Here is a 22874-nt window from a genome sequence, read left to right as displayed (position 1 = left end):
CCAACTAATACTTAGTCGGGTCGGGTCAGTCTTGGATCCGAAATACAGACCCCGAACCCGAAACCCAAAACGACTGGGTTTAGACAAACCCAATACGGGTTGGGATCAAAACCGAGCCCTTCTCTCTCGACGACGAAGAGAAATTGGAGGAGTGCGCCGGCGACAGCGCTGCCGGAGGCCACGCCACTCGAGACCACGCCGACCACACGAGGTGGAGGATAAGCCGCCGACGACGACCAATGACCCTATCCCATGGCCGGCGGCGATCCGAGCCACGAGGGCTCTCCCTGAAGGCAACCGTGGCAACACCAAGGAAATTTAGGTATTTATAATCTACCCTATTAAATTTTAATTAACTTTGAGTGGTGGGAGAGGACTGACCGGTGAGAAGAGTAGTGGTCTCTGATTGCTCCGGCGATCCGATCCCACAAGGTGATTCCGACGGTAAATAAAAGAAGAAGAGAGCGAGAGAGAGAACGGCGTAAGGGGAAGAGAATAGGGTTAGGGTTTTGATTTATAGGGTAGATTTCGAATTTTTATTTGGGATCTGACTTGGATTCGGAGTGGCCGGAAATCCCGCGGCCACTCCTGTGGTCGCGTAACTGAGAGGGAGAGGGTGAACGCGTGCAGTGCACGTGCGCTCCAAGAGATTTTTTTTTTTGAATGTTACAAACATGGTCATAATTTTGCTTGTCTTCATGAATTATGATCATCTATTTGTTTAAATTCACCTTAAATGATTGTATGGTTATATATTGCCACGCAAAAACCAGGATGCCTACTGTTTATCGTGTTTGCTGGTATACGGTTTTGATCTTTTCACATTATCAATCCCTGAGAACACTGGGCTTTTTGTGCAGGTTTGACTTTTGAGTGTGGGCAAGTAACCAGATCTTATCAATATGATCAGTGACATAATATATGTATATATGTGTGTGTACCTGTGTACGAGAGCTAGATTAAAAGCACTTAGTTAAATATTTGACACTCTTGTGGCCATTGAATGTGCCTCGGGATCTAAAAGCTCATCTACAGGTGGAAAAAAGGTGTGAGCAATTCATTTGTCTTCACCTGGGGATACACTTTTTACAATCTTGAGTGCAACCAATGGCTAGAATAATGATAAAACTTTCTCAACTTAGAATAATGTTTGTTGTTCAAGTCTCTCTTTCTCATGTATGCATGTATATATAAACAAACAATGAACCTGCATATGCACGTGTGTAGCCATATATATGTGTGCGCACCTTTATAGGCCCGGACACAATACATATAGTGGAAAATAAGCAGTTACTATTATGCAGACTACATTATAGTTTGGCATAAGTGTAGTGCACCTGCAGACATTCATGTGCAGATACACACACACAAACATAAAACTAGCTACCTCAGCACTTCCTTGTTTCAATTTTTTTATTTGATCTTTCTTTTTCTCACAAGGGCTACTTGGAAGTCAGAACTTTTCAAATAATTTTTGTTAAGTTATAATTAATATTAAAAACTTATCTAGATTTTTAAAATAACTTGTACACTCCATTTTCATCTTGATGCTTTTTTAGGAGTTCCCTTTTTAAGTTACAAGTTCTTATATATTTTCTTAGGTCATTGTTTTTCTTTAAATATGCATGTCATGGAATTAAATGTCTATTTGCACCTATCTACTGCCTTTGTTGTTTTGTACCCTGGCTGCTGCCTTTAGTGACTACTTTTCAGAGTACTGCTAAATGCTAATAGGAAAGTTAAACTCAGTTGCTTAGCTGACTGTCTTTGAAATGGCAACATTGAGTAGGAAACATGTTTGAGCTCCATTCATCCCACAAACAACACTAGATATGAGAATAGTGATTTAGCTGTTAAATATAACCTATCCTATGTCTATGTAACACCTGTTCACTGTGCCAATCTATGTTTACAAGTCTCTTACTTCCTTTTCTCATATGGATTTTGTATTAGGATGTATAAAATAAGAGAATAGAAAGTCGGGAGAAAAATAATTTTCTTTCAATTGGATTGAATTTTTAGGAGTAAAAGAGAGAGAAAGGAAGAGAAAAAAAATAGGCTTTAATGATCACTTTTCTTTAAGGGAGAGAAAAGAAAACATAGAGTCTTTTTATATTTTAACATTCCAAATATGCCAACATTCTATTATACCATTTACTTAATCTTTTGAAATTCTATTAACAAATTTAAAGAAGAATAATTAAATATTTGATATTATGGTTTGTGCCGGATATGCTTATGAATATTTTAACTTGTTTATGTTACTTTTATTTATTTTAGAGAGTGCCTATGGATATTATAATTTGTGCTAGTTTATATATAAGGTAAAGGATATAATGATAAACATGTTATTTTTTGTTCTTTTTCTTTCCTTAAACCAAACAAAGTAAATTTATCTTTCTCTTCCCTTCTCGTCATTGTATCCAAATAAGATGAGATAAAGTTATTTTATATTCTTTTCTTTCTTTATTTCTCTCCGATTCTCTCCATCTAAATAGAGTGTAAGAGAAAGCCTTTGGGCAGATTAAAATTTAGCTGAAAATTAGGTTATCTTTGGAGTTCCCTAGTTTAACAAAAAAACTGACTTACTTGAGGTTCATGATTATCATCCTTTGCCTTCGTTTAGTTTTCACTTTGAGCATATATTATCACATATGGCTATTGTTATATCAATTCTTGCAATTTCATATTTCTTTGGCACCATAAATCTTATGCTGATGAAGACAATATGATGCGAGAGAGAGTGGTGGGATTTATATGATAAAATATGGATACTTTTTGGTGAAGTAAATGGAAAAGGACCGAGCAAGAATATACCCAAAAGCTCAACTATGGGGGGTCCATCTTTCGGCCAAAGAGCACGTGGGTTGGTGGAGTCTCTGTATATTCCTGCCGCAGAAATGGCTGCTGTAGTTGTGTCTGGAGGACTTGGCAATGCATTGGGTGGAAAAGTGAACAAAAATGTTGATAAAGCTACAATGTTGAGAGGAGAGAGGTGTCCAAGAGTTATCCTCCATCTTGTAATACTATATCTTTGCAAAGCTAGTTTGGAAAGTGCATCTAGATGTGTTCAGCAGTTCATTTCACTGCTTCCTTCTCTCCTTACATCAGATGATGACCAGAGCAAGAACAGGCTGCAACAGGTCTTTTTACTCACGGTACGGTCATACTACGAAGTGCTAGATGATGGTGCACGTTTTCATGTTATCTTGCACCTGATTCTCGAAACTGTTATTTGTGGGAAGTCTATGCTTTCTACTAGTATCTTGGGTAGGGATGACCCTTACGAAGGCAACAGCAACAAAAAGGAAGCTGGATTCATCCTTAACCTTATTCAAAAGGACAAGGTTCTTACTGTGGTGCGTTTTACATTCTTAGCTTCTAACATCTATGTTGACTTTTTTTCAAACTGATTATTTGGCAAGATTTGCCAGCATTTATAAGCAATATGCCAGGCAAAATGTATTCAATGTTGCTATGGAAAAAAAGGGTATGACTCTGTATGAAAACGATGCCTGCCACTGTGAATATTCATGGTGAGGTTTCCCTCTCAGAAACAGCATCTCCAAATAATGGTGCATGTCTGAGTACCCTAGGCTCGGTATTGGCAGGAGTCTCGTGCATCATCACTCCTTTTATTTTCTTTAAAGAAGAATAATTTGTTGGAAAGAGGCTAAAATACAGTTGCATAGAAGAGTCTCTTATTTAATAATTAATATGTTTAGCTCATATGGAGAACTGCTCTGATGGTGTATATTATTCTCAGGTAGTTGATGAGACAAAGTACATGAAGAAAGTTAAGTCTGACCACATGAAGCAGTTACAACAACTCTGTGTCAAGCTTGATGAGCACTCCGTTGAAGAGCTAAATCAATTGCAGAGCTTTGAAGATGAGATTCGATCCTACAGAGTTGCTTTTCTTTCCGCAGATGACAAGAGAAAAGCTTCTTTTCAGCTTGCTTATGATGAGGACCAACAAATTGTTACTGTAAGTTGTACCGTAGGTTTTTGGTCTACTATATGAATGTATCAGCTTAGATGTCTCTATCAGTTAATTCAATTATAGTTTTAATTGTCAACACGATAAATGGGTCCACATGTTTCGTGCTTTGATTGATGAGAGGGGTCGTTGCATTTAAAACACTTTTGAGGTACATTAGTGGCTAGTTTACACATACCTATGACGATTTAGCAGATAGAGTTCTTCCTTTCTTTTTTTCCTTCTTTTTACGCCATCCCACTAAGATATTCATTTCTTTATGCAGAATTTTGAGGATATGTATCGTAACTTCTCTGATCCAGATACTCCAAGGTAACTTCTTTGGTCTTGATACTCATTATGCCTTTGAAATGAGTAAGTACCTTTCTTGTGGTTTTCTGATACACCGTAATGGCACTGATTCTTTCTTCCAGTTTTTATTTTGGATCTCACTATTCTAGCATGGGTATACTGCTGAGTCAGCCCTGCATCGTAATTTGCAGGTACTGCCTTTCTTTTTCGTTTTATTTCCAGCATTTTTGTTTCTTCTTTTTGTTACCTAAACTTGGTCTTCTTCAAAGTATTATTTTTTTTCAGTTGAGATTCCCCATATGCATATGGTTATGTTTGTAGATGTAATTTGAAATATGGCATTCATCTTTTTAGGGTAGTAAGTTTGACTGCGCAGGTTGGCTCTTCCAAAGCATTGACAGCACTTACCGAAATTGCCTATCAAATACAAGTGATGTCAAGGAGCTCATTCCTGAATTCTTTTACATGCCTGACTTTCTTGTGAATTCAAATTCCTATCACCTTGGGATTAAGCAAGATGGTGAACCCTTGGGTGATGTTGCTCTCCCTCCATGGGCACAGGTAAATTAGATTTTTGTTTTCATGTACGCAAAGAACTTTTTAAAAGCTAGTGATACTTCACTTCTTCTCTTGATTTCCTTAAAAGTAGGGTTTGCACTATGGGGAGCTGTAACAATGTGGTTCTTAAGGGAATAAACTATTTACTTGTTCTTCTAATACTAGATAACTTGTCAACTAATGGAAAATATTTTATCATTGTCCTTTCATGTCTCATTTTTCAGTCAAGTACTGGAAAACTGTTTTAGAAAATGTTTCTCTCACTAAATATATACCCATGTTAGACGTTGATGCCCATCTTCATTAGCATTTGAGTGATTAATGCCTATTACCCTGTTCTAGTTTTATGAAGTTGTAAGGTTGAAACGTAGTAGCTAACAAAATAACTACCTCATCATCTGTGGGAATCAGATCTGCATCTCATATGCAGAACAAGAGAAATCTATTGATTATATATTCTTATGGTGCCTGTGTTTCAAATTTTCAGTTTTGATCTTAATTTACTAATATTGCCTTCATCTGTTGGAAAATTTTGGAGAGAATGAAGGAAGGTGCATATCCGAAGGGAGCTTAGGAATGGTTAGGATATGTTAATTTCAGCAGAAGGGCTCTCGCTGCATTTGGCTTAAAACTGAACCTTCTGCTTTAGAAGCATGCATGTGTTTATATTATCCAGAGAAGAGTCGTTTATCTTTCTTTACTTTGGTATAACTATATTTATATGTGGAACAGAAACTCTACTCACTCACAAACTGAGCATCTTTTCTTCTCCTGCTTGTGCTAACTGTGGAATACTTGTGTTCTTTTCTTTTTCATTTCCTAATGGTAAGTTTGAATTTGAAAATTTCTGCTGAAGGGTTCTCCTGAAGAATTCATTCACAAAAATAGAGAGGCCTTTGAAAGTGAATATGTGAGTTCCAATCTTCATCACTTGGATTCTTAGAAAGACACAATCTTATTTTAATTTTAGACTTGTTCATCAAAAATCTATATGGTCTAGCTACCTTTTCTGTAACAACTATGTTGGGTACTTGATGATTCATCTGAAGATCTAGGGCATATCTATGTTCTTATCTCCATTGGGACATGACTTGTTTTCTCTTAGTTTGTTAGACTTGATGTTCTACTTTATTTTTGTCCTGGTTGTTTTGAGTTTCATTTATGGCTAATATACCTTCGGGATTGTAATTGCATTGTACTTTTTAATTGAGTTCTCTATTGTACTTGATGTGTCTATTTGTTTATCAAATAGTTTGCTCTCTATTAATAGACTCATGATAGACTTTGTTGTTGAATGCCCCCCGCCTACTGTTGGTTTTGGCAGTTCACCTTCCTCTTTGGGGATCCAACCATCCCAAGAAATCACTCTTGCAAATTTGTTTGGCTATTACAATAAAATAAAATTTTCTGAATGCAATGTAGAAGATACATACAAAATGAGAAAAACAACCGTGCTGGTCTATTATTTTTGCTCCTCAAGCCTCCCTGTGACTCCCAAGTTTACAATATATGTTTAGTGGAGCAAGAACAGGATTTTCGAGACCATCAAATACAAGTGGGTCTATCTTCCAGTTCAAAGTCTGTGGTTAGTCTTCTATTTTCTATTTACCTGTAACATATGACTGGGACTTGATTACCGAGCTAATTAAATTATGGATAACTCTTAAAATGAAGAACTTTTCAGCAAGCATCCTTACATTTTATAGTGGTGCATCTGGAAATAAAGGTTACTGTAATGAATGTACAGTAACCATTAATTTTCTTCCATCTGTCTACATATGGCTTTTAGTCCTCATTTTTTTTATTTATGTAATTTGTCTACTCTCGTCTCTAGTTTAGCACTGATCTTTTCCGGCAATGGAAGCTGGTCCGAGAGGATGATCAGCCACACTGGGACTGAGACACGGCCCAGACTCCTACCGGAGGCAGCAGTGGGGAATTTTCCGCAATGGGCGAAAGCCTGACGGAGGGAGCCGCCGAATACACCAGCTACACCTAGCATGTGAAATGGATGCATAAGGATGTTGTGTTCTGCCTGGAATACAATCACCACAAGAATGAATACTATGATTCGCATTTCGAACAGGCATGGATACAGCATCTATAGGATAACTTCCGTCTTGAGAGTTATTTGTGGGCAACGGATTAGCAATCCGCCGCTTTAGTCCACTCAGCCATCTCTCCCAATTCAAAATTGAAAATTTTTATGCGATGTAACACGTGAAAGAAAGATTGAGAAAAATCCTCGTTTTTTCTTCCAGAGACTCGAGGCAATGGAAGGCATGGAAGTACATGCCACTCAGCCAAAGAAAGATAATGGAGAGTTGACCGAAATGAGCACACGAAAAAGATAAAAATCCAAAATGCAAAGGTCACACTTCTTGATAATGGGATTCGTGGGCAACCAATGAGAGATGGTCATAATAAAGTTTACAAGTCATTTTCAGATGTAATTGAAGGTAAAGAAGGAAGATTTCGTGAGACTCTCTGCTTGGTAAACGGGTCGATTATTCGGGACGTTCCGTCATTGTCGTGGGTCCTTCGCTTTCATTACATCAATGTGGATTACCGCGAGAAATAGCAATAGAGCTTTTCCAAACATTTGTAATTCGTGGTCTCTTATTTTCATAGTACCCTACCCCCAGGGGAAGTCGAATCCCCGCTGCCTCCTTGAAAGAGAGATGTCCTGAACCACTAGACGATAGGGGCATATACGCCCGACCGTCATCATACTATGATGATAGTATGAGCAGTTTTTTGGAATTGTCAATATAATCTAATGATTTCATAGGGGTATAACTATATTCAAAGAGTCTTTCCTACTTTGATGTTATGATTTCATAGAATTTTTTTTATTTGATCGCCAAGATTTCATTATGATTTCATTAGATAGAGAAGATCGCCAAGATTTCGTGATCCGCTGCCGAACCTATTCCAATTCCAACAGCTCAGACTCGGATCGTGGGGATCACCGGAATACTTCGTATCAACAGATATAACTGTGTGCATTGCACGGTGGATGTGAAGAAGTAGACCATTATCGCGAGCTCTTTTCATCAACATTATTCATTGTCTTAGTTAGCATTGGATAAGATTGAGTTAATTTTACTTTCCTATAGGATTCTTTGCGTCACATCCTCATCTTTGACCATTCTGTAAATGCAACAAGTATAACTGTGATAGTGATATTTGTGTTGTTTAGATCTAATTGGATTTTTATTATTACAGTAGTAAAGACCTTGGGTGAGCACGCATCTACATTGTTCCTGGAGTGCGTATTATCCACATAGTTTTACATACTGTTTTTAGCTATCTTTCTACCTCTGGATTGAACTTCAGGTGCTTCTTAAGAGATCTTCACATAAATCGACATGAAATTTTGGATATTATATTGTACTTATCGTGACGCTTCATGTGTGATCTGATGTCTCTTATTTTATATTTGTTTGGCCAATGGAAGCAGACAAGCAGGCATATGATTAATACTTATTTTAACCCTAAAGAAAGCACAGATTGTATTGTCTAGTTTGCTCAACATTTATTCTGTGGAATGTCATTCAAAAAAATTAAAAAATTAATCTTGCATCTGCAAAGGATTTCTCTTGGAGCTCTTGCTCTTGCAGTCCACTGTAAGAATCATGTTGAAGTCTGGTAGCACAATATGTTGTTTCCAATCACGCACTTACAGAGTAAATTAGGAAAGAGTAACTAATAGGATAGAGTTCACTACCGTGTCATTTCAGGAGCCCTTTTTAGTGTTTTATTTTATTTTTTCAGTAGCCGTTTTTTTTTATAAAGCTTACATATACTGTTTGTGATATTTTGGGTTTAAAACCCTGCACAAATCCAGTCAAGCTATCTTTTGACCGCAAGGAGGAGCAGCTAGCACAGTTGCGGACTACCACGGGCCTTTATCTTGTAGGCTTTTGGCATATCCATCTTGGACGACCATGGTTACATCTTGTGTATGGAATATAAAGATGCTCTTATTTCTCACATCAAATGCTCAATGATAATTCTCATCCACCGGATATTAACATTGATTGGCTGAGTAGGCTATTACTTTCTCTGTTTATATTTCTTTGACAACCTGCAATGTTATAATTGGGCTTCTTGATATTCCTAGCTTTTGGATATTTCAGGTTACAAATTATCCACGTCAGTCAATATCTGGGGGAGAAGGATACTCATTTTTGCAACAAATTAAATGATTAATTCTGCACTTGGCAGATGGCATGTAGTTAAAATTTGGCCATTTCCATCTCTCTATTTTTACAGTGCTAAATTCATCTTTGCCTTCCGATGCTCGTGTTAGAGAATATCCCAGATACCAACCAGGCAATGCGATCTATATGCTGAAATAGTTACTATTATTTGCCAAAACCAACTAGAAGAACTTGATTTTCTTCTTTCCTTTTTTTTTTTAAAAAAAAAAAAAATCTTTTTCAGTCAGATATTTTATCTTGCTCATCTCAGATCATGCAATTTGGTATCCGTTTTATAGCGATTCTATTCTATATTAAATAATGAAAGCAAATTGGGCTTAAAAAATAATGAAAGCAATTTGGTATCCGGCTCCTCCTCGATTCTGGCGCCCCGCGGAACGCCCTCTCCCCCAGTGGCCTCTCCGCCGGGACCTCGCCATGTCCAACTCCCACGACGCCGCCTCGAGCTCCTCCTCGACTTCGCCGTCCCCGCCGAGCTCGTCCTTGGCTCCATCGCCAGATCCGTGGATGAGGCGAATTCAGAAGTATGAGCAGGAGGAGCACACGATCGTCGAGGCACACCCAGAAGTGTATGACCGGATGATTAAATTGGGGTGGGGGAAGAAGAAGAATGTTAAGATTGTTTTTGGGCGGTGGCAAGATGTTATCAATCAGCTTGAATCCTATGATGGTATATTCTTTGACACCTACGGGGGAATATATTATCAGCAGCATCTTCCTCGTCTGCTGAAGCCTGGAGGAATATATTCGTACTTCAATGGCGTTTGTGGTGATAATGCATTTTTTTTCATGTGGTTTATTGCCAGTTAGTTTCATTGGAACTTACGAATTTGGGCTATTCAACACAATTTGTTCCTCTTCCCGTTAAAGATTGCTTGGCAAAGGAAGTCTGGCAAGGTGTGCAATAAAAATATTGGCAACTGGACACATATTACCTCCCTGTTTGCCAGGCAGAAACCGATTCAGAGTGATACTGAAAAGAAGTCGGCCATTGCATTTGTTCGGAAGCTGGTTCTCATCAAGTGCACTTGAAGAAAGGAGGCGTTGATGGCAAAAGCAAGGAGAACAAAGAAAAATCTTCATGGATTTCCTTGGGCTATTATTCTTGGATCGATATTAACCAATTAGTTATAAAAATAATTTTTATCTGTTAATAAATTAAAGGATATATAAGATATTTTACATATATATATATATATGTGACTAGATTAACTAATAAAAAAATTAGAATTTAAGTATTTTTTTTATTATTTATCTTTATAACTATTTAGCATTAACTTCTACCAATTTATTATTATTTTTATTTTTTGAGAAAAAAATAAAATATAACTAATTTACCCTTACAATTTATAAAATTGACTCATACTTTTCATTAAGAACATAAGAACATTACTCACTTGATCACTTCAGTTTTTCAAGCTGACAGAAAAAAGTAAATAAAACAGCTGAAAATAAAACGACTAAAAAACAAATTAAACTAACTAAAATGGAGAGGTCCACTATGATCCTTCTATTCGGATCCCAGAAACGTTTTCTCCCACATTGCCTTTTGAGCAAACGAAGCCGCTCTTTACGTTTTCTCCCACATTGCCCTTTTGAGCAAACGAAGCCGCTCTTTGGCTGATTGCAGTTGACCACTGATTTGAGTTTGTATTTTTATACTGAGAACAAACTATTTCTACTTTTCTATCCCACTCATTTAAGTTTTCTTTCTCTCCCACTCCCACTCCCATTCTTTGTCTTACCCATTGGGAATAATTTTGAGTAATTATATTTTAGGACACATAATTTATTAGACTCATTTTTATAAATAATAAAAAATTTAAAATTTAAATTAACTCAAAAATAATTTAATATTAGACTCATTTTTATAAATAATAAAAATTTTAAAATTTAAATTAACTCAAAAATAATTCAATACTAGACTCATTTTAAAGGTCTCGATGAGACCTTTCCAATGGTATTATTTTTGTTAAAAATCGATTAGTAAAACTAATTATATACTCGGTTTAACTAACTAAATTATTTAATAAAGGATACGAATAAAATTAAAATTATTGAATATAATAATTATTGAATAATTTTAGTATTTTTAAAAGGTTGAAATGAAAAATGGAGCCGGGCTCCATTTTTATGGCCCCACTATTTCTAGCTCTAAATTTGGAGCTAGATTTAGAGCCCCATTCGAACTCAACCAAGCTCCAAATTTGAAATTTGGAGCCAGGTTGGAGTTGGGGCCTAAGCCCGGGCCAACCAAGTCCAATTATTTATCGATCTTAAACTCTGACATAGCCCAAATGGTTTAACAATGTTAGGCCTTAGCCCATGGCCAATCAAGCCCAACGTTTTAACAATCTTAAACTAAGCCCAAGTCCAATCTACCCCCAATGGTTTAACAATGTTAGGTCTATGCCCAGGGCCTACCAATCCCAATATTTTAGCAATCTTAGACCTCACCCAAGTCCAAGCAAACCCAATGGTTTTAAAAAGACTAGGCATAAGCACAAGTTCAACCTAGCCCAATGGCTTTAAAAATTTTACCCCTAAGCACAATAGTTTTAAGATTCATAGATTCATAGGCTTAAACATTAGTCCAACAAAAGCCCAATGGATGTAATAGTGTTAGGCCTAGGTCAAGTCCAAAATAAGAAAAATGTTTTTAAAAAAGTCCTAAGCTCAACTCCAACGAAGCCCAATTGGTTTAACAATCATAAGCTGAAACCCAAGTCCAAATTAACACCCATTAGTCCAAGTCCGACAAAACCCAATAACTTTAACAATATTAGACCTTAGCCCAAGTCCAACAAGCCCGATGGTCTAACCATCTCAGGCTCAACCCCAAGTCCATAACAAGAGGTCTAAAGCCCAACTCCAACCTAGGCCCCATAAATTTAACAATGTTAGGCCAAAGCCCAAGTCAATCCAAGACCAATTGTTGTAACAATCTTAGGACTAACGCCTAGTCCAACCTAGCCCAATGGATTTAAAAATCTTAGGCTCTAATCTCAATTCTTAACATAGCCCAATGAATTTTACAATATTAGGCCTTGACCCATGTCCATGTCGGACGAATCCCAATTAGGGGTGAAAACGGATCGGATAGTGCTCAACCCATATCCGGATTGATATTTTTAGTTCGGATATGGATATTGGACGGATAGCAAAATTTAAAACTATATTCTAACTAAATGGATACGGATATGGATATGAATCGGATCTTAAATAGATATTGATTAAAATTAAAATAATTATAATATTTTATTTAGATATAATTAACACAAATTTATTAAGAGTTTTACAACAAATAATTTTTTTATATATCAAATATATAAAATTAGAGAAATTAATCTCTATAAATAATATATAACGTGTTATTAGTAATAATATTGATATTTACTATTTACATAACCAAACTAAAAACTATAAATCATTTAAAACAATACGCGGGTAAACGGATATCCGATATCCGTATCCGAATCCGAAAAATATATCCGACCCGTATCTGAATCCGTATCCGATTTTTTTTTCAAAAATTCTATCCATATCCGAATCGGATAGAAATTTTTTATCCGAATCCGATCCGAATCGGGTCAGATAGCAAGTCGGGTCGGAGTTAATTTGACCCGTTTTCACCCCTAATCCCAATAGCGTAAGCCTAAGTCCAATCTAGCCCGAATAAGTTCGCAATCTTGGGTCAAGCCCAATAGAATAATAATCTTAGGCCTAAGCCTAAGCCGCTGCAAAATTTGAAGGCAAGTTATTAGCCCAACTCACCAATACCTACTAAGGCAAATATTAGTTCGGTTGGCCGGCCCAGACAATTCCCTCTAAAGTTTAGCTCTCAAAATATATGCTTTTTATATAGATAACTACCCGATTAATCTTAAAGTTAAGTCTCAATAATTTAATACAAAAATAAACTAAATAAGAAGTCTTCTTTCTCTCCCGGCTTTCCATCAGGATACAGCGTCAAATGTTTTAGATGAACGAATATACTGGCTCTCTTTGGAAATTCAAACGTCTGAAAGATCACAGACAGAAAAGGAGTGAGGAATTAATTAATTCCGGATTATACAAATATGCAAGAAGTTTTGTTCTTCAACAAACCCCATTTTCCCAGGGAAGCTCAAAAAATAGTCTTTGACTCTTGAGATGAGACAGGTCGCCTGGAAGTCTTGCAAGAAAATAGTGCAGAGCATCAGGATTCACATGGTAAAAGCATGCCTTTGTTACTCGTGAAGAATTAATTACCAATGACAATACTTGTAACTCATTTTTTGTAAAAAAATTCTGCAAACACCTCGCGAGCCAAATCAATCCCTTTCCCGCTGGAATACAGATCAATCAGCGGTGGCCCAACAAACCCAGTTTCAATTACGATGCAATGTAACTCATCGCCTTCTCTCGCAATAGAACTACAATCGCATGACTTTATCACGAAGGGGAACGTGTAATGGCTCGGCCTCGCATCGCTCTGAAACATGAGCCGAAACAGCTTAAGCGTCTCCCGCTGGCTTCCGGCTACCGAGTAACCCTTAAACATGACATTGAAGTGGATAACGCTTGGTTCGGGAATTTGATCAAACGCCATTCGAGCAAGAACTTTGTTCCTGGGCCGGAATGCAGACAAGGCTAGTTTGGGTGCCGGAAATGGGTTGCATGAGAGAAGACCTGGGTTTGGATCTGGATAAGCTGCTTCAGGTTATCACAATTGACTTTAATCCATAGCTTTTGCAAGAATGGTTTGTTTGAGGAGATGATGAAGGGTATTCGACCTAGTAATGTTTTCATATAATGTATTGCAAAAATGGCCTGTGCAAGATGGTCTTTGAGAAAAGCTTAGCTACATAATGAAGGGGGTAGTTCCAGATTTTGCGATAATATCCTCATTAGCTAGCATTGCAAGGCCAATATCCTTGATGATGCCAGTGTTCTTCTACATTTTTAAAAAAAAATGCAAGGTTTTTTTGTGAGATAAATGTGCACGAGAGAGAGAGAGAGAGGTGAACAGGAAAATACATTACATGATGATGATCATTTGGTGACATCATGATATAATAAGACAGACAAGAAAATTCAGAAATCGGTGTCCATGGGATTCAAATATGAGTCTCTTTTAAACTATCTAAACACTATCTCATTGACAACACAATCTGATTTATTCTGTTTTTTTTTTATTTATAGGAAAATTCTTAAGTTACATTATCCTCAAGAAGAATCTAAAAGAACGATTTGGACCTCCATGTACACTAAGCTAAGAGCGTTTTCTTCCACAAGTTTAGGCTCAGAACAAGATAATTTCTGCTAACCTATCATTCTCACAGTCCCAGATCATTCCAGAGGATTCTTAGAGATGGTTATACCTGCAACATCAGAGTACTGTAACACCCCAATGTCTTCACTGGTGCTTAGTATAGTTTATCATTAGCATAATGCCACTGGAATAAATTCACAGCCAGTCAGCCATGCGTAGCAGCAGATATCAAGGATTTTTTTTTATATTTAAATTCCATCACATAAATAGTTTTGATCTTTGATCATGACCAAAGGCAGTATATGTCTCTATGTACAACATTGTTCACTAACCCTTTTCTCTGGCAATCTTGCAAACTAACTCCAAGTTAGTTGGCGCACAAACTACACGAAGACAAACTGTAGAAATTCTTTTGGTAAAACTAATGAAGCTTCATCAATGATAAAACTAATAAAGCTTTCTTCATCATTGGTAAACCTAAGAATTGGTGAGGTGACATCCAACGACATTAAATCTTAGAAGATACGCAACTCCAAGTGGAACCGACACGTACCAAATCTATCCCGATCATCGTGCGTATGCGACAAGCTTCTCATTGAATGCAAAAAGGTGAAGGCGGCGAGGAAGTTGACTAAGAGAGTGAGATGATGTTGTTTCTTTTTCATGAAACTTTGCATGAAATTTTATACAAACACACCGTTTGTGTAAGACTAACATGGAAATTTCCACCTCGTATCATTGGCTCTATAAATTCTCTTCCAAGACTTGAGGAGACCATCTCATGTTTCCAGATTTTGCACCACATAAGATCATATACACAGCATGGCTAAAACTCAAGTGGCTGCAAGATTCATAACAGAGGTCGCACCTCCAAAGTTTGTGCCAGTTGCGAGGCGAAGCAAAGTACCGAAGATCCTCGATCCGATTGCGGAGGAGAAGGAGGTCGCTGAGAATTTCTCGGCGTCTTTCAATAGCACTGCTTCAGAGAAGTTCATCAAAGAGCTTGACAAGTCTTTCTCCCTTGATGGCCAGGGATGGTATTCCTCACAGCGCCGAAGGCACTGCCATACCGGATGCAATGTGCAGCATTGAAGGCTTTTTTATTCCCACTTGCCTTCTCTTAGGAATGCTAATGCTACTATTCCCATCTTTGTGGTAACTGTTCGTACTGCCACCAGTTACTTAGTAATTGTAGTTTTAATATTACAGGTGGTCCTTGACTATAGAATCTAGACAAGAAACAGATATCGTTAAGTCCAGTACGAAGTTGGAGTCAAGTCCAAAGTAAATGTTTAGTGAAGAAAAATATGCTGTTGGCATTTACCTCCATCTGTTTAAAGATGGTTCAGTTTACTACTAATAACAAAGGATTCCAATAGGTATTCCAGTAGAAACTGTATCAATCTTTCGCTGGGGGCTTAAAAGATTAATATATTGCTTAGCTTGAAACATAATGCATTCGTACTTTAATTGAACAGCAAGTTTTTACCAAGGAAAAAGTAAAACAAAATCAACCGTCGTTGGCAAAGCCAAATGCAACACTTCAATTCTCAGGATTACACAACTTAATACACAATCTGTGCTTAATAAGAGTCTAACAAAAAGTTGCGCAGAATGAACCACTATGGCGAATTGTTGGCAAAATTGTGGTCTCTAATCATCACCGAATGTTGTCTTCCTACCTGCAAGGAAACGAAAATAGAAAAACATTAAATCATTTCAAATAGCAGAAGCTTTAAATGACCTTATCTGGGCTTTTATATTGGCTAGGTTCAAAATGGAGTTATTGCAGTTCTCTTTTTCCTAGTAATTTTCATAGAATTAAAAACGAGTACTAGTAGTGTCATTATATCAAAAATTGGCAGAGTTTGCTCTAAGAGTCATCACATTTACCTGTACTAGCAGTACCCGCACTTTGCCTGTAAGGAGTTCCACCACGGCTCCTGCCACCTCCACCTCGGCCCCTACTGCCACCACCTCTGCCACCGCGTCCACCACCACCTCGGCTTCCAAATCTGCCACCACTTCTGCCCCCACTGTCCCTGCCACCACTCCTTCCGCCGCTCCTTCCACCACTCCAACCACCACCGTCACGGCTGTCAACTCTTGGTTTTGCTTCCTCCACTGTTAAGCTGTAGTCCCCAAGATCAGAGCCATTGAGCTCGAGTGCCTTGGAAAAGGCATCTTGATCTTTGAAATCCATGTAAGCAATCCTGCAACCAGTAGGCAATATTGTTCACTCTCCAACCCACCCTTAATTCTTCATTTCAAGAATAGACCTCTCCATTGCCCCAAGGAAAAAAAGAAACAGAAATACACATAAACCATGTGAAAACACAAACAGATATAAACAGTATCAAACATAAAGCTCCTTCATTTACTCGACTTGTTCTTTCATTTAAATAAACAAGTAAGCTAGCTTCTATTCTACAAAGTATAGCCCCATCTAAGAATAGTAAAATTTGTTTAGGTACATACAATATCAGAATACTGTATAAATGAATGCAAATACTAGCACCTATAAGTTTCCTTTTCCAAAATTAAATATGTAAGTTTTAAGTCATTCCCTCCCTGATACGTAGAAATTGTAAGGTAGTCGGAGACATAAGTTCTAGCTCATACCACCAATAAAGAAGGTGGTTAGAGGTTATCTTCCAATCAGATTAATCAAATAATGCAGTCTGATAAAGAGGCCATATTACAGTAAAAACCTACATGAAGCAACCAAATCATCCATCTACATTTCACATCCATGTACAAAAAGAGAAGAATTAGCAACTTGTGAAGCAAATACACTATAAACAAAATATACAGATGGTGCAGGGTATATTACTAACCCCTTGCAAGCACCAGTTTCATAATCCTTCGGTATAGAAATTCGTGTAATTTCTCCACATGATCCAAAATGTTCTTCAAGCGAGCTTCGAACCTGCAATTAATATAGTGGCTAGATAAAGCAATGAACAAGTCGTGGACTTCCATGTGAACATAACAAAGAAGTACCTGGTCCTCTTCGTGGGACTTGTCGAAACCTCTGACGAATATAGTTTGGCTCGGTCCTTTACCACCTTTCTGGTAAGATGTGTTGTCATTCCTGCATTATATCATAGTTAATTATTATAACCATCTATGACCAAGAACTATACAAGTGCAACTATCCCTTTGGCCTTATTTTCAGATTAAAGGGTTGTCCCATATGTGATGCTTGCCACTGCAGTCTCTGGCCATATATGTGCACAGGCTTACCTATTACTTACTGGATGACTCTTTAGATGACTAATATCCATAACAAAACAAACCTTTATTGAAGAAAGAACATCTAATAAAAGAGGGGAAGATTGATACCCGCTGTAAGGGGTATATGAGCCTCTTTCACGAGCCAAATCAAGCCTTACTGCACGTCCCAGTAATTCCTGGCCATTCAATTCAAGTGCCTACAGAAAGGATCAACTTTGTCAAGCTAATAATAAATATGAAGGAGAACACTGTAGCACCATCAAATGATTTTCAATGAAGACAGAAGGTTCACAGTCGGAGCAACTAGCTACAATCCCACAAAATCAGGAAAAGTATTGACATATTTTAAAGGAAAGAAAGGGAAAAATCTCTGCTGACTATGCCAATCTAACTAATTCAAAAATCAGATAATATAAGCTCATACTTTCTGAGCTGCCTCTTCAGTGGCAAATTCAACATGGCCAAATCCTTTGAAGCGTCCATCGTCGGATGTTGCCAATCTGACACCAACAATCTCCCCTGCCTCTTGAAAGAACTCCGACCTATACAAAAGTCGTAAAATTCAGATCAATCACCAGCAATATCAGAATGTGAGCATTAAATTTAGCATATGTTACTTACACCTCATCTTGTCCAGCATCATAGGACAAGTTCCCAACAAATAATGTTTTAGATCCAGATGTCTGATTAGCAGCAGGAGTTTTAGGCTACAATAACAGTAACTTTCGTTAGTACCAGCAATTACAAGAGTCAAAAGGATATAAGAAAGTCTTGAAGCATATACTTCTTTCTTTTCAGATTTTGTAGCAGTTTGCTTAGCTGATGGTGCATCTTTCATTATCACATCTGTATCCTGCACATTCCAACAAAATGAAACGTAACAGATAAGACACCAAGGATAAGCTTGCAGTGGCCTAGCCATTATCAATTGGAAAACAAGATTCATTTAAATTTTTTTGCAGCAAAGTTTGGACCCATAAATCTATGGTAGGCTTGCAGCATGTTATGGAATCAGCACCAAAGTTTTCACACTTCTTCCACACCCATCAAATTCCACTTATGACCAAAAAGATAAAGCCTTTTGATTGACAAAGATACTATCTCCATGCATTTTGGCCCATACCAGTTGAATTTCTTGCAACAGATTTGCACCAGTGTAGCACATTATGAAGAAAAAGGAATCTGAATTAACACCTTACATGGCTGAAAGATATCATAAACATAAATTTACAAGCAAATCATACTAGATTTCTTCACATTGGCTGGCTAAATTTAATTTATTTAAAATGTGAAATTACCAACAAATACATTATGCATAAGAAAGGTCTTAATGAGATCTGACATCCCGAATATATTCAGTCTCGATATTGTTTCTTTAACTCATTTGAAGATATAAGAAAAAATAATAACCTAAAATGTAAATTCAGCCCCCGTCAAATAAAATACTAACACAGAAACTTTACCTTCTTTGGAGTTTTCAGTGATTTTTCATCTTCACTTTCCTCCTCACTTTCCTCATCAGAAGAATCCTCCTCAGAGCTGCTGCTTTTTGCAGCTGCTTTGGATGGCTGCAGCTCCAAAAATGAGAATTTTCAATCCATGGTAAATAGCAAAAACTTGACACCAGAAGATTTTATTACTGAAGCTAAATTTCTCCAAACCTTTGAACTGAAATTTACCTTCTTTTCTTGTGGTGGTTGAGGTTCATCATCAGAGCTCTCTTCCGAGCTTTCATCTTCATCACTGCTGCTTTCTTTCTTCACAACCTTGGCAGCAGGTTTTCCAGCATTTGATGGAACATCGACCTTTGCGGGAGGTGCCTATATTACATGTTGTTATGTGTAAGTACCACAGATTTACAACCTATAAAACTGATAAAGATAGACAGACAAGAATCATTACAGATATTATCTTGAGATCCCAAAGAACAATAAACATAATATCACACAAAATTGAATTCAACTATGATAGCCACGCATGACATAAGATCTAGAAGGTGATTTACTAACATTGGGTAACAAAAAAGCATTGGATTAAAGGGTTGCATGGAACAAAATGGAAAATCTCTCATTTATTAGTTCACATGGACTGTTGACTTTTCCAAAATAGTTTTATCTTACAGAAAGAGGCACATCTGAACTAAATCTATTACTGTAAAATTAACTATATCTGGATAACAGAAGGCTTATTGGTGTATTTGCAGTTTTTATCCCAATTTCAAGCCATATTCAGTAGAAAAATTAGAAGATTAAATAGAATAAAACTATGTTGATCAAGACAAGAATTTCTACAGTTCAGCTGAAAAGAAGAAATTCTTTTGCCTTCCCACTTACAGTGTCCTCATCAGAATCAGAGTCAGAATCACTTTCTGAGCTGTCAGAATCTTTCTTTTTTGATGAAATGGCTTGAGCAACCTTTGATACAGGTGGGGCAGCTTTGGCAGCTTTGGCAACTTTAACCTGTAAGTAGACTACAATCAGAAAGTACTAGACCCATAGTAAAACCACAACATCCTGCCAAAAATATACAAAGTACAAAAAAGGATGCTTCTTGCTTCTTCTAGTTTATTCAATGCATTATTAAATAGGATGCCTACCTCATCTTCCTCATCAGAGTCACTCTCTGAAGAACTGTCACTCGTTTCTGCTTTCTTTTGGGCTACAGCTTTTGAAGGTTTCTTTGCAGAAGCAACAACTTCCTGCAAATAACAAGTGAAGTTCAGATCCAAAGTAACCAACTTTTAAGGTAAAATGATTATGGAGACGAGAACCCTGAAAGAGACTAATAAACATTGCATCACAAGAGATGTCACAGAATTCTGTTCTTTATTAAATAGTGTAACTGTGAATATTAAATTTTAGCATATGATAAACGGTCTTGAACTGTCAGATTAACAAAAGATAAAAATAACTTAGCACACGCAACATGGGGCAGTGAAGGAAAGAGAATTAGTTAACCATAGCCGTATTCAGCAAGACAGATTTGTCATGGAAAAAAGAAAGAAAGTAATCAAGTTAGCCGGAAAACATAAAAATGAGAGGAACTCACTTCATCCTCATCAGAGTCACTTTCAGAGCTGCTCTCCACCTTTCCCTTCTTAGTGATTGCACCAACAGAACCATTCTTAGTGACTACAGGTGGTAGCTTTTTGGCAGGCGCAGCAGGTTTTTTTGCGGGTTCCTAAGACAATAGGAAGAAAAAATGAGTAAACATGGTATAGGCAGAATAACATTTATATGCAGGAAAGAACTGATGTAAGAGAAGCAGAGTAACATTTATATGAGGAAAGAACTGGTTTGAGAAAAACAGTGTAACATTTATATGCAGGAAAGAATTGCTGTCAGAAAAACAAAATAGAAACGGACTTAACACCACATTGTCAAACTCAACAAGAAAAAGAAAGATCGCAAAAACAAAGATAAGATAGGCCTTGGAGGAATCATGCAAGCTTACATCATCAGATGATGAATCTTCACTATCTTCACTACTGCTACTAGATTCCTTCACTGGAGCCTTTACAGGTTTGCTGATCTTCTTTGGCGGAACTTTAACCTGCAACTTAAACATTCAAACTTCGATTTGCAGAAAATGGAATGAAATGGTATGAATAATTGAATGGCTCATCAAAATATGTCATAACAAAGAAATAAAAGCTGAAGACCATAATAAATTGCCGCAGGTTCACAGATGTTCAATTTTGTCAAGAATATTTTTTGTGCCCAAGGATTGGATCCATATAACTTTTAAGGTTTTCCTCCTACATAAACTTTTGCAAATAATGTTCCCAAATGAAAAGTACAGAAATGGTGCTGACCAATACAGTAGGATTTGACAAGTTCAGGACAAAACTCATTTTTTTAGAAAATTAGACTTCTTGAAAAAATCCCTGCTGTATGATATGGCCTCAATTATCATCCCAAATACATGCTGCTAGACCATTCTGGTAACAAATGACTCAATAGTATTTTCAACTGAGGTAAATCAATGGGGGCACCAAGGCATGAGTAGCTAGCAGAATTTGTTAGTGCTATCAATTTTAAAGCTAGGTGTTTAGGTCATCTCATTAAGATTTACATCTAGCACAACAGATTATAGTATCAAAATGATCATAAAACATTTCATGATATTTGAACAGTATGAGCTTTTCTAATGTATCCAGAAAAGAAAATATTTGTGCCAGCAGGGTGTCAGATTACCTCTTCTTCTGATTCTGACGAAGAGTCATCAGAACTACTACTTTCTGGCTTCTTTTTCGGAGGTGGCGCTTGGGGAGTCTTCTTTGACTTCTTTTCGTCCACCTTCTTGGTGGCAATTACCTGCTCAACTTCTTTCTTCTGCTTCTTAGCGCTAGGCTTCTCAATTGCCTCCGCTGCATCCCTCTTTCCTGGATATCAAACACCAAGATATCAAGTAAATATATGCTTCGAAATTCAGAGATCAAGTTGCATGTTATCCACCCTAATATACTAATATCCTAAATTATGGGAAAATGCATACCTTTCTTTCCAGACTTTTCCTGAGGTAGCGAGATAGGAGCAGCAGCAACCTACACAACAGCAATGCATGCTCTTAACAGCAGAGAAAAAAACAAAAGATTAACGTAAATAAACAAATACACGAATGGTATACGTACCTCGACATTGGACTTCTTGCTTGACTTGCCCATTTCGGAAATCAACTGAAGAACAAAATGAACGCGTCGTTACGACAAGCTTTCAGCAACGAGATAACTTAAAAATCTATTTCATTCTGCAGATCCACAGAGAAACGAAGAGAAAACATCTCCACTTTTGTCCGTGTTCTAACTTGCTTTTTTTTTAGAAAGAGAACATCTTTCTCGATCAACAAAACCCAACTCATCAAGAACCACAAAGCAAAACCAAACCTTTGGCAAAGATTAGAACTTGGAAACCGAATCAAAATGCCGTGAAAGGACAAAAAGGATCAAAACCCAGACTACGAGCAGAAAATCTATGCAGGAACAAGACGACGTAAAGGAAGAAGAACACAACGGACGAAGGACTTCTCTCACCTGGAGACGAAGAGAGAAGCAAGAAGGGACTGGAGGCGGAGAACCCTAAAATATCTCCGGGATTTTTAGGGTTTTAGGGAGGGTTTGGAGTGCGAGGTGCAGTCGCGGGTGTTTATATAAGGAGGTGGGGCAAAGATTAGGGCTTCTTCCTTTTTGGGCTCGCGTGATGGGTTTAAGTGTGCGGCGGATTCACATTTAATCTGGACCGTACCCGTGCCCAATCGACGGCGAGAGACGTGTTCGTTGGATTCGTAGAACCCCTCGGGACGTGCCGAT

The 22874-nt window shown here is 37.4% G+C and overlaps 3 protein-coding genes across 12 annotated transcripts; 1 reads left to right on the top strand and 2 right to left on the bottom strand.

Annotated features, from left to right (window-relative positions):
* The first annotated feature begins 96 nt into the window (after nt 1-96).
* Nucleotides 97-6077, top strand: LOC140798919 (BEACH domain-containing protein B-like). 10 transcript variants are annotated; one of them, XR_012110925.1, is made up of 8 exons: nt 114-322; nt 2788-3158; nt 3246-3359; nt 3767-3988; nt 4266-4312; nt 4414-4482; nt 4646-4852; nt 5388-5625. XR_012110925.1 is itself a non-coding variant. In XM_073153012.1 (7 exons), exons 2-7 carry the CDS (start codon nt 2832-2834, stop codon nt 4687-4689), a joined length of 801 nt encoding a protein of 266 aa, XP_073009113.1. In that variant the 5' UTR covers nt 97-322; nt 2788-2831; the 3' UTR covers nt 4690-5008. The 10 variants fall into 10 exon arrangements, 4 of the variants coding, with proteins under 4 accessions (XP_073009113.1, XP_073009109.1, XP_073009112.1 ...); XR_012110923.1 differs by having other exon boundaries at nt 97-322; nt 2788-3359; nt 5397-5625; XM_073153012.1 differs by lacking the exon at nt 5388-5625 and having other exon boundaries at nt 97-322; nt 4668-5008.
* Nucleotides 6078-7484: 1407 nt separating this feature from the next.
* Nucleotides 7485-7887, bottom strand: LOC140798533 (uncharacterized). Its single transcript, XM_073152389.1, has 2 exons — nt 7822-7887; nt 7485-7625 (listed from the first exon to the last, which is right to left on the bottom strand). The coding sequence occupies exons 1-2, from the start codon at nt 7885-7887 to the stop codon at nt 7485-7487; spliced, it is 207 nt and encodes a 68-aa protein (XP_073008490.1).
* Nucleotides 7888-15767: 7880 nt separating this feature from the next.
* On the bottom strand, nt 15768-22748 carry LOC140799219 (uncharacterized). Its single transcript, XM_073153414.1, has 18 exons — nt 22599-22748; nt 22200-22244; nt 22064-22112; nt 21763-21950; nt 21020-21118; nt 20615-20746; nt 20163-20264; nt 19900-20025; nt 19246-19386; nt 19030-19134; nt 18351-18419; nt 18188-18273; nt 17991-18108; nt 17675-17763; nt 17333-17423; nt 17167-17258; nt 16223-16542; nt 15768-16011 (listed from the first exon to the last, which is right to left on the bottom strand). The coding sequence occupies exons 2-18, from the start codon at nt 22230-22232 to the stop codon at nt 15983-15985; spliced, it is 1869 nt and encodes a 622-aa protein (XP_073009515.1). The 5' UTR covers nt 22233-22244; nt 22599-22748; the 3' UTR covers nt 15768-15982.
* Nucleotides 22749-22874: the final 126 nt, after the last annotated feature.

Source organism: Typha latifolia, chromosome 12 (genome assembly GCF_019914945.1).
Source record: "Typha latifolia isolate L0001 chromosome 12, TyphaL0001v2, whole genome shotgun sequence".
Taxonomy (NCBI): Eukaryota; Viridiplantae; Streptophyta; class Magnoliopsida; order Poales; family Typhaceae; genus Typha; species Typha latifolia.
Note: the sequence above shows the minus strand (reverse complement) of the source record. Positions and strands in the feature narration are given on the sequence as shown.

What these genes read in the sequence shown, in the direction of transcription:
- LOC140798919 (XM_073153008.1), top strand. Translation starts at nt 2,832, where the DNA reads ATGGGGGGTCCATCTTTCGGCCAAAGAGCACGTGGGTTGGTGGAGTCT. An exon ending in AGGACCAACAAATTGTTACT is followed by an intron (nt 3,989 to 4,265) that starts GTAAGTTGTACC and finishes TTCTTTATGCAG; the next exon opens with AATTTTGAGGATATGTATCG. An exon ending in TCTGATCCAGATACTCCAAG is followed by an intron (nt 4,313 to 4,413) that starts GTAACTTCTTTG and finishes TCTTTCTTCCAG; the next exon opens with TTTTTATTTTGGATCTCACT.
- LOC140798533 (XM_073152389.1), bottom strand. Translation starts at nt 7,887, where the DNA reads ATGGTCTACTTCTTCACATCCACCGTGCAATGCACACAGTTATATCTG. An exon ending in TGTTGATACGAAGTATTCCG is followed by an intron (nt 7,626 to 7,821) that starts GTGATCCCCACG and finishes TGAAATCATTAG; the next exon opens with ATTATATTGACAATTCCAAA.
- LOC140799219 (XM_073153414.1), bottom strand. Translation starts at nt 22,232, where the DNA reads ATGGGCAAGTCAAGCAAGAAGTCCAATGTCGAG. An exon ending in CACTGAAAACTCCAAAGAAG is followed by an intron (nt 18,420 to 19,029) that starts GTAAAGTTTCTG and finishes TGGAATGTGCAG; the next exon opens with GATACAGATGTGATAATGAA. An exon ending in CTGAAGAGGCAGCTCAGAAA is followed by an intron (nt 17,764 to 17,990) that starts GTATGAGCTTAT and finishes TCCTTTCTGTAG; the next exon opens with GCACTTGAATTGAATGGCCA.